This window comes from Sarcophilus harrisii, chromosome 1 (genome assembly GCF_902635505.1).
Source record: "Sarcophilus harrisii chromosome 1, mSarHar1.11, whole genome shotgun sequence".
Lineage (NCBI taxonomy): Eukaryota > Metazoa > Chordata > Mammalia > Dasyuromorphia > Dasyuridae > Sarcophilus > Sarcophilus harrisii.
In genome coordinates this window covers 497,188,830-497,207,103 of record NC_045426.1, presented here as the reverse complement: position 1 = coordinate 497,207,103, position 18,274 = coordinate 497,188,830, and the positions used below count along the sequence as shown (strand labels likewise).

The 18,274-nt window shown below is 33.1% G+C and overlaps 1 protein-coding gene across 8 annotated transcripts in view; it reads right to left on the bottom strand.

The window, feature by feature from the left end:
• SMCHD1 (structural maintenance of chromosomes flexible hinge domain containing 1) overlaps nt 1-18,274 on the bottom strand; it is a 222,882-nt gene that overhangs the window by 138,681 nt on the left and 65,927 nt on the right. For all 8 annotated transcript variants that reach the window (XR_004230979.1, XM_031946579.1, XM_031946585.1 and 5 more), the window contains exons 29-32: nt 17,117-17,284; nt 11,845-11,970; nt 8,614-8,693; nt 7,728-7,885 (exon numbers count right to left, since the gene is read on the bottom strand). Coding sequence is in view for 7 of the 8 variants with exons in the window: in XM_031946579.1 (XP_031802439.1) it covers nt 7,728-7,885; nt 8,614-8,693; nt 11,845-11,970; nt 17,117-17,284 (532 nt within the window). In the remaining variant the exon portion in view is untranslated. The remainder of the gene's footprint in view (nt 1-7,727; nt 7,886-8,613; nt 8,694-11,844; nt 11,971-17,116; nt 17,285-18,274) is intronic.

The following is an 18,274-nucleotide window of genomic DNA, read 5'->3' as shown; positions in this document are numbered from 1 at the left end:
AAATGCCCTTTCAGTGATTAAGACAAGGTAAGAAATTAGGCAAAAAATGGCCTCTTCTATCAAATTAAAAAAAATAATAAAAATCAGTCTAGGAAAGGAAGATCTTCAGGGTTTCTGGTGAAATATAGAAACAGTTGCTATTTACATTTACTCTGGACCCAATAGCAATTGTTTCTATATTTGACCAGAAACCTATGGTTTATTTGGAGCCAGAATGATTTGGGTTTAAGGCAGGATCATCAAAAAAGAAATCTAGTCCATAAACCCCAAGGCATCCTGAAAGCCAGTAAGAAAATCAGAGGTTCAGACTAGGCACTGACCCACACTTAACACCGTACACCAAGATAAGGTCAAAATGGGTTCATGACCTAGGCATAAAGAATGAGATTATAAATAAATTGGAAGAGCATAGGATAGTTTATGTCTCAGACCTGTGGAAGAGGAAGGAATTTATGACCAAATAAGAACTTTGGTTCTTTAGAGATCATTATTGATTACAAAATAGAAAATTTTGATTATATCAAATTGAAAAGTTTCTGTACAAACAAAACTAATACAGATAAGATTAGAAGGGAAGCAATAAACAGGGAAAACATTTTTACAATCAAAGGTTGTGATAAAGGCCTCATTTCCAAAATATATAGCCATTCTCCAATTGATAAATGGTCAAAGAATATGAACAGACAATTAATTCTCAGATGAAGAAATTGAAACTATTTCTACCCATATGACAAGATGCTTCAAGTCATTATTAATCAGAGAAATGCAAATTAAGACAACTCTGAGATACCACTACACACCTGTCAGATTGGCTAAGATGACAGAGAAAGATAATGTGGAATGTTGGAGGGGATGTGGGAAAACAGGGACACAAATACACTGTTGGTGGAACTGTGAACACATCCAGCCATTCTAGAGAGCAATTTGGAACTATGCTCAAAAAGTTATCAAACTGTGCATACCCTTTGATCCATCAGTGCTACTACTGGGCTTACACCCCAAAGAGATACTAAAGAAGGGAAAGGGACCTGTGTGTGCCAAAATGTTTGTGGCAGCCCTGTTTGTAGTTGCTAGAAACTGGAAATTGAATGGATGCCCATCAATTGGAGAATGGCTGAAGAAATTGTGGTATATGAATGTTATGAAATATTATTGTCCTATAAGAAACCATCAGGAAGATGATTTCAGAGAGGCCTGGAGAAACTTACATGAACTGATGCTGAGTGAAATGAGCAGGACCAGGAGATCATTATACAGTTCAACAACAATACTGTATGAGGATGTATTCTGATGGAAGTGGATTTCTTCAACAAAAAGATCTCACTGACAGTTTCAATTGATCAATGATGGACAGAAGCAGCTACACCCAAAGAAAGAACACTGGGAAATGAATGTAAACTGTTTGCAAAAATGCAAACAGTTTTTCTTCCCGGGTTATTTTTACCTTCTGAATCCAATTCTCCCTATGTAACAAGAGAACTGTTCAATTCTGCACACATATACTGTGTCTAAGATATACTGTGACATATTTAACATATATAGGAGTGCTTGCCATCTGGGGAGGGGGTGGAAGGAGGGAGGGAAAAAATCAGAACAGAAGTGAGTGCAAGAGATAATGTTGTAAAAAATTACTCAGGCATGGGTTTTGTCAATAAAAAGTTGAAGGAAAGAAAGGAAAGGAGAGGTAGAGGAGAGGAGAGAGAAAAGATTCGGGTAGCTAGATGGATAGAGAACCAGAGTTCAAATTTGAACTCAGACACTCAACACTTCCTGGTTGTGTGACCCTGGGCAAGTCACTTAACCCCAATTGCCTCAGCCAAAAAAAAAAAAAAAAAGTAAAGAAAGAAAAAGAAAAGAAAAAATAAGAGTTTCACAAATATATTTCAAAAATTAAGTAGGAATTGTAACTAAAATTTCTAAAATACTATACAAGGTTATAATGGAAGGTTTTGGTTTTCTTATGAAACTTCCAACTTGTCATTTATTTAGGGTTAGGTAATCAGAAGACAAGCTTGAGTCTATATATGAATTTTTCTCCTTGTTATCACAATATACAGATTATCAAATCTCTAAGATAAAAAAAAAAAACCACAATTTAAAACTGTGAAGTCACATTTCAACTTTAAAGCAATTTCATTTAAAAATTAATGTAATGGATACTCATTTGAAAAAGCAGTAGTAAGTCTAATTTATTATTATGAATGTAAATAAAGATACATAAATTGATAAGTCTTGTAGGAAAATTTGTATTCAATTCCTGGCCATTATGTGTTAGCTATATGATGCTGAATAAATCCCTCAAGCTCTCAGGCAACCAGGATTATAAGAGGTAAAAAAGATACTTAATTTTAACCAATGGGATTTTTTTTATGTATACATATTTTGAAAATATTTTAATGTAAACAAAGTATAATCCTCAAGTGCTTTTAAAAGCAAAGAGGACAGGCTATAATTCTTCCCATTCTCAAGCAAATACCAGCGAATAAGATCAATATCAATAACACATATCAGAAAAAAAGATAAAAATTGGGAACATATGGCTTCACAAAGTAAATAAATTGGACAGGAAATCTGTCAGATTCCAAATCTCACTGCTTTCTTCTGATTCTATGAAAAATGCTGCTGTGAATACAATATATTTGAAATAATATACCCCAAAGATACAAGGACAAGTTAAAACAATTATACTTCTAGATAATTTACATTCTCCTTAACATTTCTGTCATCAACAAAGTCTTTGCCCTCAGAAGTTTATCTAACCAAAAAAGTGAAGAAATGTCTACAAATGATATGGGAGGCATGTATGGTTGCCAAAAAGAATTTTACATATAGGAATAAAACATTACTCAATAAGGAAAGATTAGCATCTAGTATACACCAAACCAAAGAGATACAAAGAAAAAAAGGAAAATAGTTTCTGACCTCAAGGAGAGGGCAGTCAAATCAACATGTTCATAAATTATCAGCAGTTGGGGGGATCAGGAAAGGTATCAGGCAGAAGATGACACCTGACCTAACTTTGAAGTAATTTAGGAAGGAATGCATTCCGAGATACTGGAGAGCAGCCAGAGTAAAGGGGAAGAGTTACCATGTATGAGGAACAGCAAAGGTGGCCAACCTGCTGGCCTGAAGGATTTTTCACTTCCATTCCAGAATTTTTTGACAATGTCACTTGAAATGTTATCACTTTTTACATTTATATTATTTTATTAATTTATGTAAGAATATATTTATGTAAGAACAAAATAAACAAAAGAAGTTATTTGATAGGTTTAACAGGTATATACCGAAAAGCCAGAGAACATTTAAAAGGAATTTAAAATGGAGATAAAATTAATCATTGATAGTAATTATTCACATCTATATATAATCGTGAGCTTTGCAAAGGGGTATCTGCACAACATTGTTGGGTAGGCAGTATAAGTAATATTATCACTTATTTATAATTAAGGATACTTGAAGCTTAGGAAGGATAAAAGATTTGATCATGGACACAGCCAGTAAATTAAAAACAAGATTTAAATACAAATCTATTGACTATAACTTTTTCCATTATATCAAGTGACTAGTTTATTGTTAATAAATCTTTCTCTGGATTGATTCTTTCATAGGAACTATACACTGTTCTTTTAATTGCTATTAAATAGCACTAGATATTTATTGAATGCAATTTTTTTGGAAAAAAAAATAGGAGAAAATCCTCACTACATATGATGGTTTCACAAATACTGATCATTTAAAATATTAATTTGAGAATGCTTTGACAACATTAGTTAAAATTTAAACCATTAAAATCTAAGCAACGTGCTAAAAAACTTTAGTAAGTCACAGAGGTGATGGTATAGAATCTAGAGTAAGAGGCCTTAGTGGTCTGCAAATGTTATTTGCAGGTGATATTCTGCTAGTTTCATGAAGATCTGTTGGATTTTTTATTTTCTTGTTAAAATAATTCTGGCCTCAATTGTTTTAATTGTATTTCACATCTTTTTTTCAATTTTTAAAAATAAATTCCGATCTGTGCTCTGAACAAATGGTCTGACTAGATACCCACAATAAAGAAAGCTACACAGCAAAATAAATTAATTAATTAATTTAGCATTAACAGTGCTTTACAAACATTATATTAGCTGGCATTAAAAAAATTAAACTCTTTAAAGAGATCAGGTATATAATGTAATAAAACTTATACAAATGAAGAAAAAAAGTTTAGTGGCCCAAATTAAATAGAAAAAGTCATTTATAGATTCAATTAGAACCTAGGTATTTACTCAACCACAGTTTTATCAATACTTTCCACTAGTTTCCAGTGCTCTTTCTCATGTATAAAATGATAAGAAAATGACAGCCTAATTATAACAAAAAAGGCTCTTCCATTTTGGTTTCTCTAAACCATTGATTTTATTCAGTCTTTTCTTCTATTCCTTTCTCCAGTTGCTTCTGAAATATGGGTGTCTTCCAAGATTTTATCTCTATTCCAATACTAGGTAGAATAGAAAGCGCACTAGATTTAGAGATAATGGACCTGAGTTCAAAACACAGTCATGTCTAACCTTGGACAAAATATTTAACGTCTCTGGGCCTTATTTTCCTCATCTCTAAAATGAGGTAATTGGACTAGCTGACTTCTTAAGGTTCCTTGTGGATGTTAATTCTAGATTCTAAGGTATCTTTCATCTTCTCATCTATCTCTATATTTCTTCTATTTAGTTTTAATAATATCCTTCATAAAAATAACTATATCTATATCTGTACACTCAAATGACCTCAAACAGTTGTCTATCTCTACCAGATATCCTTTTCACGCCTCATAATTCAGTTCAAAGCTGATCACACTCTCACCCCTCACAATGAAGCTTCACCAGGGCTGGTCAATTTCACCTTTGCAATATCTGTTTAATGGATCCCTCTAAGACTGCCACTATCCTGATGATGCCCTCACTGACTCATGTTTGCCTGTTGTAATAATCTCCTAATTGGTTTTCTTGCCTCAAGTCTCTCCCTAATTCAGTCCAATCATCTGTTAAAGTAATCTTACTAAATCACAGGTGTGAACATTTGACCTCCTTACTAAACAGACTCCAGTGTTTCCCTATCTTTGGGGAAAAAAAAAAATGGAAAAAACTGTTCCAAGTCCTTTATGATACAACTTTCCTTCCTACTTTTTCAGTCTAAATACAACTTACATATCCCTCTCCCCAATGCTTGAATAATGGCCTCCTTGCTTTTTCTTAAGACAATTATTACTACAACCCTAAGAAGTATTATTATAATATCCATTTCAGAGTTGGTGAAATTGAGACAGACAGAAGTAAACTTACTTACTCTGGATCACACAGCTAGTGTCTGAGGCTGAATTTATACTCAAATCTTCCCGACTACAGGGAATCCACTGAACCCTGAACCACCCACTGGTTCCCACTGAACCACCAAGCTGCCATGTTTGTAAGTTGCTGCTTAAATGTTTTCTCTCCACTTGTTTGTGAGCTTCTCAAGGGCCTTTCTTTGTATTCCCAGCCCTTAGCAGAGTGCCTGTAGTATAGTAGACTTTAAATAAATGCTCATTGATTGACTTAATGGAATCAGGGAGCAAACAAGACACATATTCTTTGTTCCTTGTCAATGAAGGGATTTGCTTTACTTAACTATGCAGGTTTTATACAAGGGTTGTTTTTCTCCTTGTCTCCACCCCTGTTTTGGGAGAATGGCAAAAAAAATATAATTTTGTTCATTGGGAAATTTAAAAAAATAAAGTAACAAAAAAAAAAATCAATCTTATTATACTGCTGTAATGTACTTGTCTATTGGTGGTAGACTGTGGTATATTATTGTGGTTTCCATATTTGTAATCTGCTTTCTGCCTATATACTTACTTGTTTGCCAAGCTGACCTACATATACAGGGCCGGTTTCCAAGTTCACGGGCTTACTGCACTAAACAGATGCACAGAATCCAAAGAATAGATGAGTTCCTATGTACTTTCCAGTGACAATTTACGTGAATGCTGACAAAATACTAAGTGTGCATTTTTATTCCAAGATCTACTTCACTGAATTTGAGGACAAGTTTTCATAAACCAAAAGATCACAGAATGAAGGAACCTTGTCCAACATCTCAATTTTGCCCTTCATTTATCCCACCTTCTAAAATGAGGAAACTGAAGCCCAGAGAACTCAAGCGACAACCTCAAGGATCTAAGTAATAGTAAATGAAAGAGTCAAGCCTGGAGGAACTGAGGTTTTTAGATACCAATTCCTATGTAGTTTCCACTCTGCTCTACTGAGTCCTGCTGTGTTCAATTGATTAATTTAAAGAATGGCAGTTCATGAATACTTCTACAGGAAGTGTTCTACCTTTTATAAGCCACATTTTACATACAGAGATTTTCAAATTTTAGTATTTTAATCATTTTAGTCACACCCTAAATAAAATTTAAAATATCCTTCATTTCCAAGGATAGAAATAATCTAGAAGAGCTGAGTATAAACAATTTTTCCATTAGTTTTCATTATATAATTGTAAACATTTTGGCATAAGAGAAAAACAACCACTAAGTCAAAAATTTTGGAGAACACATCTAAAAACTGAAGATAGTCCCTTGGTAGGGTGGACAAATGGTGCAGTTCCATATTTCTCAAACATACTGTTCACTGCCTTTCAAGTATCATAGGAAATTCTATCTTTCCACCAAACAAATTCTTGTTTTCTTAGAGAAATGAAATACAACAAAATTTCTTTGTAAAAATTTATTTCCTACAATTCATATTTAACATGAAGGAAAAGTCCAACTACAAATGAGGAAAAACTCAAGCAACTAAGTAAAATGGTAATATTTACATAGATCTTTTAAAATAACAATTCTACATCCAGTCATTCTGGAGAGCAATTTGGAACTATGCTCAAAAGACTATCAAACTGTGCATACCCTTTGATCCGGCAGTGTTTCTACTGGACTTATATCCCAAAGAGATCTTAAAGGAGGGAAAGGGACCTGCATGTGCAAAAATATTTGTGGCAGCCCTTTTTGTAGTGGCTAGAAACTGGAAACTGAGTGGATGCCCATCAATTGGAGAATGGCTGAATAAATTATGGCATATGAATATTATGGAATATTACTGTTCTGTAAGAAATGACCAGCAGGATGATTTCAGAAAGGCCTGGAGGGACTTACATGAACTGATGCTGAGTGAAATGAGCAGGACCAGGAGATCATTATATATTTCAACAGCAATGCTATATGATGACCAATTCTGATGGGCCTGGCCCTCTTCAACAATGAGAAGAACCAAATCAGTTCCAATAGAGCAGTAATGAACTGAACCAGCTATACCCAGCGAAAGAACTCTGGGAGATGATGACTACGAACCACTACATAGAATTCCCAATCCATCTATTTTTGTCCACCTGCATTTTTGATTTCCTTCACAGGCTAACTGTACACTATTTCAAAGTCTGACTCTTTTTATACAGCAAAATAACTGTTTGGACATGTATACATATGCTGTATTTAACTTATACATTAACATACTTAACATGCATTGGTCAACCTGCCATCTGAGGGAAGTGGTAGGGGGAAGGAGGGAAAAAGTTGGAACAAAAGGATTTGCAACTGTCAATGCTAAAAAATTACCTATGCATATATCTTGTAAATAAAATGATATAATAAAAATAAAATAAAAATCCAAGCATTTTATAAATAGAGAAAATAATTTTAAAATATGGAGACTTACCAGTAAAAATATCCCCTGCTGAAAAAGAAACATCTTTATCGTATTTAACATTCAGACGCACTGGCTTTTCAGGATCTGGTAGAACCATTAGCCTAATTATAGGTCCTTCTAAGGAATTCTTGTTATAAGTAGCTTTAATCTGTATCGTATGTTCTCCCCTTTAAAAAAAAAAAAAAGAATTATAATAGTTACTATACAAAAATTATATAATTACATAAACAAATTCCATTAGGGAACTTAATGATTTGTATTTCCAATATTTTAAAGGTTGTCATACATCATGAAATGGTAATAATCAAACCAGTTATCGCTTAGGGGGATGACACAGTTGAAAGGAAAAAAAAATTTAACATGTATGTTTATATATAGGATTATTTTTGTGAAGTATAACAAAATGGAGGACAGAACAGAGTGTAAAGAATATAAATAACCTCCCTTAGAAATGAATGTAAACTGCTTGCATTTTTGTTTTTCTTCCCAGGTTATTTTTACTTTCTGAATCCGATTCTTCCTGTGCAACAAGAGAACTATTCGGTTCTGCACACATATATTGTATCTAGGATACACTGTGACATATTTAACTTGTATAGGACTGCTTGCCATCTGGGGGAGGGGAAAAGTCAGAACAGAAGTGAGTGCAAGGGATAATGTTGTAAAAAAAATTACTCGGGCATGGGCTCTGTCAATAAAAAGTTATTTAAAAAATAAATAAATAACTTCCCTTAACATAGTTTGTACCAAAGGACTATGTTGTTCTTCCTCCAAGCAATTATGTTCTAACACTAACTGTAAGAATCAAAGTGTAGTATGAAGGGCTCATTTACTCAACCAACTCCCAAGTGGAGTTATATAATTGCACTAATTTTCAAAACAATTTGGTACTTACCTAGGGGCAGAAACACTAAAAACTCCCAAATTAGCCCTGCCATTGTCATCAGTTTTATGTTGCTGATTTGAAGGGCTGAGCTGTAAAGAAAATAACTAAGTATTACCAAAAAACGAAAAAAAAAAAAAAACCCCAAATTACTCTTAAAAAAAAAACTTTTTTATTTTTAATCAACAATTTTATTACAATTGAATCAAAAATTACTTTTCCATTAATGCCTACTAAACAAATGTTTATTTAATTATTTATATGTATATGTATGTATTATGTATTTCTATATGTAGTTGATATGATTAATACATCTCAGTATTTTCCCAGGCTACCACTGATTTGACTCCACATTTCTCCACTTGTAAACATAACCCTAGACTCAACCTAGTTTAATTCTGCTCAAGAATCTGTGACACTTCGAATGTTTGTGGCAGCCCTTTTTGTAGTGGCTAGAAACTGGAAACTGAATGGATGCCCATCAGTTGGAGAATGGCTGAATAAATTGTGGCATATGAATATTATGGAATATTATTGTTCTGTTAGAAATGACCAACAGGATGATTTCAGAAAGGCCTGGAGAGACTTACACGAACTGATGCTGAGTGAAACAAGGAGGGCCAAGAGATCATTATATACTTCAACAATAATACTAGATGATGACCAGTTCTGATGGACCTGGCCATCCTCAGCAAAGAGATCAACCAAATCATTTCCAATGGAGCAGTAATGAACTGAACCAGCTACGCCCAGAGAAAGAACTCTGGGAGATGACTAAAAACCATTACATTGAATTCCCAATCCCTATATTTTTGCCCACCTCCATTTTTGATTTCCTTCACAAGCTAATTGTACAATATTTCAGAGTCTGATTCTTTTTGTACAGCAAAATAACGGTTTGGTCATGAATACTTATTGTGTATTGTGTATAAATTTATATCTTAATATATTTAACATCTACTGGTCATCCTGCGATCTGGGGGAGGGAGTGGGGAGTAAGAGGGGAAAAATTGGAACAAGAGGTTTGGCAATTGTCAATGCTGTAAAATTAACCATACATATAACCTGTAAATAAAAGGCTATTAAAAAAAAAAAAAAAAAAAAAAAAGAATCTGTGACACTTGTAACCTCCTTCCTTGACAAACCCCAGCTAGATAGCTTCCATTATCCATTTCCTCTTTTCTGACTTAGATACTGTTAAAAAGAACAGGAAGAACTCACAAAGCCGTATCATACACGTATACATATATATACAATGACAAATTTATATTATTTACTTGCCTCTCACTATAGCAAAGAAATCTTTTTAGTTTAGGTAGGGTACTATCTTCATTTTAAACAAAATTTCTCTTATATCTTTTGATTACATTGCTTGTTCATAATCCCTTCTTTGAAATATATTTCAGTCTATTCACAAGCACCACAATTTTTTTTATTACTTCAATCTAAAAAAGCCCTTATCTATATCTTTCCCAGATTCAAGCTTTTCTGTAAGCTTTAAAGTGAGTAACTCCCCAACATTCTACTTAAAAGCATTTTTCCATTTCTCTCCTCTTCCCCTATCAATCTTGGGAAGTCCTGTTTTAAGCAACCTAAGCATACAATGCTCAGATTTCATTCTATGTAGTCTGTATATATCTCCAGAACTCCAGACTCAAATATTCAGAAAAAATTTAAGCCTAGGTTAAACCTTAATGTATCTGAGATTAAGCACATCATCACTCTATCTATATTTGTGACTATATATGTAACTAAGGTATTATCATTCCTCTCTCAATCTATCAAGTCTGTAACCCCGAGATTATTTTCATCGCAACCTCATATTCACTCATAATATATATGACTAGGAGGTCATATCAGTTCTATTTTTGCAACATCTTTCAATGTCTTCCTTTCTATTCCCACTGCTACTGCCATAATAAAGAACCACATTCCATCTCCTTAGGAAACTAACTTATTTTGTAGGACTCCCCATTTTAATCCTTTCCTCTTAACCAATTCATTCTTCATATTACTGAGAGAAAAATCTTTCTTACTCATGGACTTAATCATATCAATTCTCTGCTAGAAAATCTTAGGTGGTTCTTGATTATCAAGTCAAGTTCAAATCTCTAACTGGCATTCTAAATTCTCTAACTCCTTGTGCTACCTACCCATTGCTCTAATTTGATGTCATATTACTGTCTTACAAAAATTCCAGGATAGGAAAAAGAGAGGCAATAACAGAGTAAAAAACATGACATTTAATGTGAAAGGAATAGCAAAGAAGCCAGTAAAGCTAGATTGTAGTAATATACGAAGGCTCAAGAGGATAGAAAGGGGGGAAGAGAGAGATCATAAAGAACTTTAAATAATAAATGGAGGAATTTATATTTGGTCCTAGAAATACTTAAGAACCACTAGAATTTTTTGAGGAAGAGTGAAAAGACCAGACCAGAATATTAGGAAAATCACTTTAGGAAATAAGAGGAAGCTAGATTAGAATGAAGAGATATTTGAGGAAAGGAGACCAACTAATACAAGATTATACAACACTCTAGGTAGGAAATATACTAGGGTAACAGCTATGTGAACAACAAAAAAGAAGATATGTACAAGAGTTGTTGTAAAGGTAGAAATGACAAGATTTGATAACAGACTGGATAACCTAGAGAGGAAGGACTATCTAAACATTACAGAAAGGAAAAGATACTAAGAAAAAGCCACATTTAACAAGTGTTTGAATGATTAATCTCCTTGACAGAAGGGATATATCTTAACTGAATCTTGAATCTCCCCAGTATATAAGACATAAATACAATACAGCAGTTGCTTATAGAGTAAGTGCTTATCAGAATTTGATGGATTTTCCTGAATAATACATACAGTATTTAACATTTATAATTTAATTTCCTTTATACAAAATAAGAATATTTATTCTCATTTATATTGCACTTAAATTGTACAGTTCTCTATAAACATGATCTCAAAGAAACATGACACTAAATCTAAGATGTATGTACTTTCAGAATCATTTTTTGATGATCCTGAAATTTACTCCCTACCTCTGAAGTTACAAATAAATATCCATGTATCACTTAACAGATTGTACATTTTAAAAAATGCCTTGCTGATTTAGACTAAATGACAGGGAAAGCAATGTTTACGTTCTAATACATAAAAACTGCTACTAAGAAACAAGTATTTGACGAAATTCAAAAATTATCATACCAACATGCTTAATATTCAAAGATGCATACTTACTTTTAAAATGGCTGCTTTCACAAGACTTATTTTGACTAGTGGTACAGGAGAAGGATTTTCCCACTGATCACATAGCTGAATTGTAAGGGGGTTTGGTAATTCTTTCCCATTTATCACTGGAATAGGCTGAAATACAGAAAAATATTTTAAGCAATCCTAAAAATAATATTCCAAATAACATGGTATTTCTTTATTCACCACAAGAAAGATTTGATTATTTTAAAGTAATGGTATATTGGTTTGTTTTTACTTCTGGAATTCTACAAGAAATAGATTTTAAAAAGTGGTTCTTGTGAAATATACTTCTTCCCCGTAACTCAGGAGTCAGCTTTTCTTCAATAAAATGGGACACCACCTAAAGTGAATATCTGCCCAAGAGAATGGCTGATGGTTATATTCTAATTTAGGGAGAAAATAAAGGGTAGGGTGAAGTAATAATGACTTAAATATGTCTCTGTTCTACACACACACCCCTCTTTTGAAATCAACAACAGAACCATCCATAGGTTATACTCAGGCTTCTCATCTTGGTTTTGAGACAAATTTGGGATGTTCAGGATGGTTAAAAACAAAGATTCAATATTATTTCTTTGGGGACTTGCTGATGAATTCTTTTTTTTTTTTAAATAGGTTGCTCAAAGAAAAAAAACCACAAAAGCAAGTTTGGTCCTATGCAGCAATCTTGAATTTCTTTAGTGATAACAGGTAGAATGGCAGAAAAAGAGGAAGAATTTTAAATGGCAGTTTTTTAGACTATGTATAAATATTAATCTCTCAGTACTCTAAATGTGAAATTCTCTTTAAATGACCAGTCGATCAACATAAGATTCAAGGAATGGAATTATATTCACCCTGACATTTTTGCTATAAATAAAACTAGAAGCCACAAGGAAATTGTAGCTATATGGATGAGTGGTTGAAAGGAGATGAACTACATTTATCCCAAAAGAGAAATCATTCCATGTGATATTGCATTGTTCATAAAATGAACTGCCAAAAAAGCTATCATGAAAATTGTACAATATGGAGAATTGTCTGTAGGACGATATGAAGTAGTGAGAGAATTTAAGATCTCCAAAAAACTCTCAAAATTCAATAAAAGCAAACCTTTGATATTCAGTAAGGAAAATGCACAAGTAGCCATAGGGAAAAAAACGGCAAAAAGGGTAGAAAACATAATTCTGAAGAAAATAAATCTAAGCCATCAATGGATTAGACTCATTAGAAACGCGACATATATGCATTATGAACATTTTTAAGTCAAAAGGCCAACAACACAGGATAATAAAATAAAAGCATTTTCATATATTTATACTATTAAGAGAAGGGAAATGACAAGTCAACAAGATAGCATTCTTTCCCATAATTAGGTTTGTAGAGTCAGATGGTCAACTTGCCAGAGGAAACAGCAAAATCAATTAGCTTAGAAGATCCTAAGAAAAAGATAAGGCATGGATTTGAGACAAATTCAATGCAAACTATATAATCAAAGTGTTGTTGGCCTTCCCCCAATGGAAAAAAAAATGATTAATATAGAACAGACACTGACACATACTATAATCTTTCCTAAGGAAATTTAATGAAGATATGTCAGTTCTCCCAAGATGGCAAAAGAGCTTAGAAATCACTTCAGCACTATAAAAAAAAAAAAAAATTCCACTCTATGATAATCAATCTAGGGAAAAATAATTTAAAAGTAAAAATATAATGGGAAGACCTACCAGTGATGGAAAGACAAGTTTAATAAAGTTTGATAATATACTCATCCCAAACACAATTAAAGATGAAACTGAATGTTCAACAGGCAAAAAGAAAAAGGACTTCTTAAAAAGTGTTTTGGTTATTTTCAATTTTAATGAAAAATTACCACATTTGGACTTAACATCCTAATCCTAGATGTAAAGCATTAGTTAACAGGAAGAGTCTTAAGAAAACAAAGATAGGAAAAGCTACTGGCCTAGGCCAAGTTTACACAAAGGAACTATGTGCTAGAAAAACAACACAATTTTAAAGAAACTGAGAAAGCAATTCTTAAAGTAACTGAAAAGGGAGAGTAAACTTCTGAACCTGAACCTCTCTTGTGTAGAACATAATAGAAATTCTAGAATCCAGGACAGATTAGCCAACTCTTTGCTAAAGAGCCTCCTGGTAACTTCTTTTATAAATACAGAGAAGAACAGACCTCAAACCCTGCAAAATAAATGAATGAATTCTGTAATAAGAATTCCATTGTCAGTACAATGAATCAAGATAAATGGATAATAAAAATCAACCTTGTAGTTGGAGGAAAAAACTATTAACAGAAAAAAGAGAACCAAGAGAATATTATTATTAATGCATGTACTTTCCAAATTCAAGAAAACTTTTAAGAGAATAATCTGTATATATTGACAGCATCCTCAAAGAGCAATTTGGAAGTATGCTCACTTTTATATGAAAATCCGAGAGAAAAAAGGTGCTTGCATTTTAAGATTTACAAAGAGCATTAGAGAGAGTTTTCCTCTCTCCTTTCTTTCTCCTCTTTTTCTTTTCCAAACCTTCACTCCATGGCCTCCTACCTCTCCACTAAAGGCACTGTACCCTCTCCAAAAGCAAAAGAATGGACCTGCTGATAGTTAGCCATCGCTGACACTTGATGGAGATTTGGCCTGAGACATCTATGCCCTCCTCTGACCATCAAATGAAGGCCTAGCCCACCGTGTTTATTTTCCACCCATCTATATCTAGTCCCATGTATGTCTCCCTCACCACCCACGCTCTTCCTTTCAGTTCAGGCCAGATCTTCACATGGATGGCCCAATTCCCCTATGTTCCTCTTCTAAGCTCTCACATGTCCTTGAACCATGTGTTGGCCCCTTTCTTTCTTTGGAGGGCCTTTGGTCTTCTTCCTGACTCTCTCCCTTCCTTACCTCCACAAGTAAATCCACATTAGGTAAAAACAGTCTAGGGAATAGTCCACTTATATAAAGTGAGAACTGTTTGAAATATCTCATTTTGATTTTCACATTCCTCCAAGGTATGTGATATTGTCCCCATTTTTTATAGTAAGGAAACTAGGCTAAGAGATTAAGTAAACTTTCCCCCAGCTTATTGATCAGTTACATAACCAGCTACATACTAAGTACCTAAGAGAAGATTTGAATTCACATTTTCCTGACTTCAAGTCCATCAAGCATTCCATCTATTATGCTACCTAGATGCTTAAAGGTACAGTTTTGTTGTTGTTTCCTAATAATCTTAATACTATGGAACCCCAAACAAACGCATAGACATGCAACTAATATGCCAGTTTTCCAGAATTTTTTTTGACACTTTTTCATACTTAAATTTATCCTCTTGACTTCTGACCGTAACACTGGATTTGCATGGGCATTATGAAATTGAACTCATTTCTTCAAGATGAATGTGAAATGAAAATAAGTAGCCCAAATACAAAATTTAACAAGAAATGTATTATAGGAACTTATGGGAATAGTAGAATTAAGAGATAAAATGAGAAATGACTGTATAGCTATGAAAAGTAAATCTATATAAGTATATTAAAGTCATCAAGTATGAGAATGTTATATAAGGAAAAGTATGATCACAATTTCTGGTAAAGGGAGAAAAAATGTCAAAAAAATAGTTATTCAATATGGAATAAAATCAAAGGAAGGTTAGAATATTTTAAAAGAGTTAATAGCAAATAATATCAGATGCTTCAGAAATATAAAGGAGATTTTTTTTAAATGACATTAAGGTTTAATGACCAGTGACAGCAAGGTCATTACTAATGTAAACTACAAATCTGAATGGGATGAATTCATCCTTAAGAATATCACAGAATGTAACAAAATCAAGTAATAACATTATTAATCTCACAAAGTTAAAACAAAGAATTAGAGCAAAATGTACCATACTTTAGCTTAAACAAGAAAGGCAGGCATAGCCATCACAATCTCAAACAAACATATAGCAAGAATTAAGAAAATAGAGAAACTAACTTGTTCAAAGTAATGATCAATTATGATTCCAGAGGACTCATGATGAAACATGCTATTTACCTTGACATAAAGTTGGTGGATTCAGAGCACAGAATGAAGTACTTTGGGAGCAGGAATAATTAAAATTTTTTGTTTTCCTTGACTATGCCTATTGGAAATGACTATTTCCATGACTATGACTTTTTCAAGGTATAGTAGTGAGGGGAAAGCAGGAGGGACAGAAAATTAGATTAGAAAGAAAAAGCAGTGAGCGAATTACAAGTAGATTTATTTTAGAAATATGAATTTAGCGTCTCTGGAGGACAAACTGAATAAATTTAAAAGTGAAGGCCAAGAGACCTATTAGGATGCCAATATAATAACCCAAGTAAGAAGTAATCAAGCCCGAATAGAGAAGAAACAGAGGTGTGTGTGTGTGTGTGTGTGTGTGTGTGTGTGTGTGTGCATGTGCGTGTGCACACACATGTGTGCTGTGTGTGTGTAACACACATATAAGAAAAGGAAGAGGCCAAGATAACTCCCAAGATTGTGAATCTAGGTGACTGAAAGACTGGTGATGCTCATAAAAGAAATGGCAACAAGAAAGGGAAGGGATGGGGGAGTAGGAGTTATAGTTATATAAGGACTGGATCAGTTTATCTGAAATGGCTTTAAGAAATCCAATTAGAGAAGACCAAGAGACAACTGGTAGAAAAGGGCTATAATTCAGAAGAAAGTCATGGGTTAGACACGATAAATTTAGCTGATAGGTTCAATGAGTTTGATTTGCTACTTGTTGCTTAATTTTGTTGTTATAAAACGAAGATTTCCTGAGAAAGAAAAAAGGGTGAAATATATCCAGAAATAAAGCCTTTATTATAGGTTAAACTTGTGCAATTCTTCTATACATATTTCCACAATTATCATGCTGTACAAGAAAAATCAGATCAAAAACAGAAAAAAAAAATGAGAAAGAAAACAAAATGCAAGCAAACAACAAAAAGTCAAAACACTGTTGTAATTTACACTCAAATCCCCAGTGTTCATTTCTCTCTGTATGCACATGGCTCTCTTCATCACAAGTCTATTGGATTTCACCATTTATTTCTATCAGTAAAGTCAAAGAGGAATAAAATGTTTTAAATATAATTTTACTTTTGCAAAAAGCTACTAAAAAGAGAGAGGGGTGGATTAGATGGCCAATGAAGTGCTCTCTGGCTTTAGAACAATGATCTATATCCCTGAAAGCCATACTCAAAATATATTCATTAAATATCATTCATATTTGATCAAATCAGAAATCTACTTACCTCTGTTAATTCTGGCCAGTTTACCAGGAGAAGTTTAGCTGGTGGTCCTGAAATTAATTGTACCCGGACAAAGTCAGAAAATTCACGCCATGCAAAGCAGAGCTCCTTACTTCCAGGAGGACCTGGATTAAACTTTATGCCTTTTATAATGATAGTCTGTGTGCTTTCCTAATAATAAAGATAAATTACCAAAGAGAAAAATATTTAGTCTTTTTAAAATTCAATAAATTAATTATTTATTACTTTATTTTTTGATTGATAAATCTCAGTCAACTATAATTTATAGTGAATATCTTTTTAGTACTATGCTGGACACAAAAAGAAAAGCAAATAAACCTAAGATATGGTCGAAAAGTTTTCAGAGACTTCACCAATCTACTTGTCAATCCATTTAAAAATACATTCATTCATTATACTATTAAGCTTGAAATATGTAGAATTTTCTGAGGCATACACTGACAAATGATAAAATTAAATGTTAAACTACATAGTACTAATTATAAGGACAACAGGAATCTAATTAATCAGTTAGCTAGAATTTTTTTAAGTATCTACTATATGCCAAGCACTATGCTAAGCATTTGGATCAAGAGAACGTGGAAAGGATTATTGTTTTAAGCAGTCAGAGACATGGTCCTTAATAAATAGAATTTAGACATTCCAGGGAAGGGATAAACATTATCAAAAACTGTTTGGTCCACCTAATTAAAGTATGTACTGTGCAGAGAAAAAACAAGGAAGTGGTTCCTAAAGAATATTGAAAAATAAATTTGGATAGATTGAGGCCTTCAAAGTTAGTGCTGTTTACCTTTAGTGCATAGAAGATAACAAAGAAGTACTGGGAGCTGATGAAAGGATATATGATGAAGATGGAATTTTAAAAAGAATACTGTGTGTTCATATCCATAGGTCCCACCACTACAAAGTAAAGCCAATCAACTATTATTTGAATTTTATTGAGTTCTAGAACTTTACATTAGTGACAAAAGGTACCAAGGTTTTCCAACATCATCTATCTCAAAACAATATCTAATTCTTTATTTTTATAATAATTTTGAATCATGCATCACTGTAGGGCTAAAATAATTACTACTCTATTCCCCTGACCCCAATACATCAAGTATAAATTTCTTAAAATATATGGCAAGAGAAAACCTA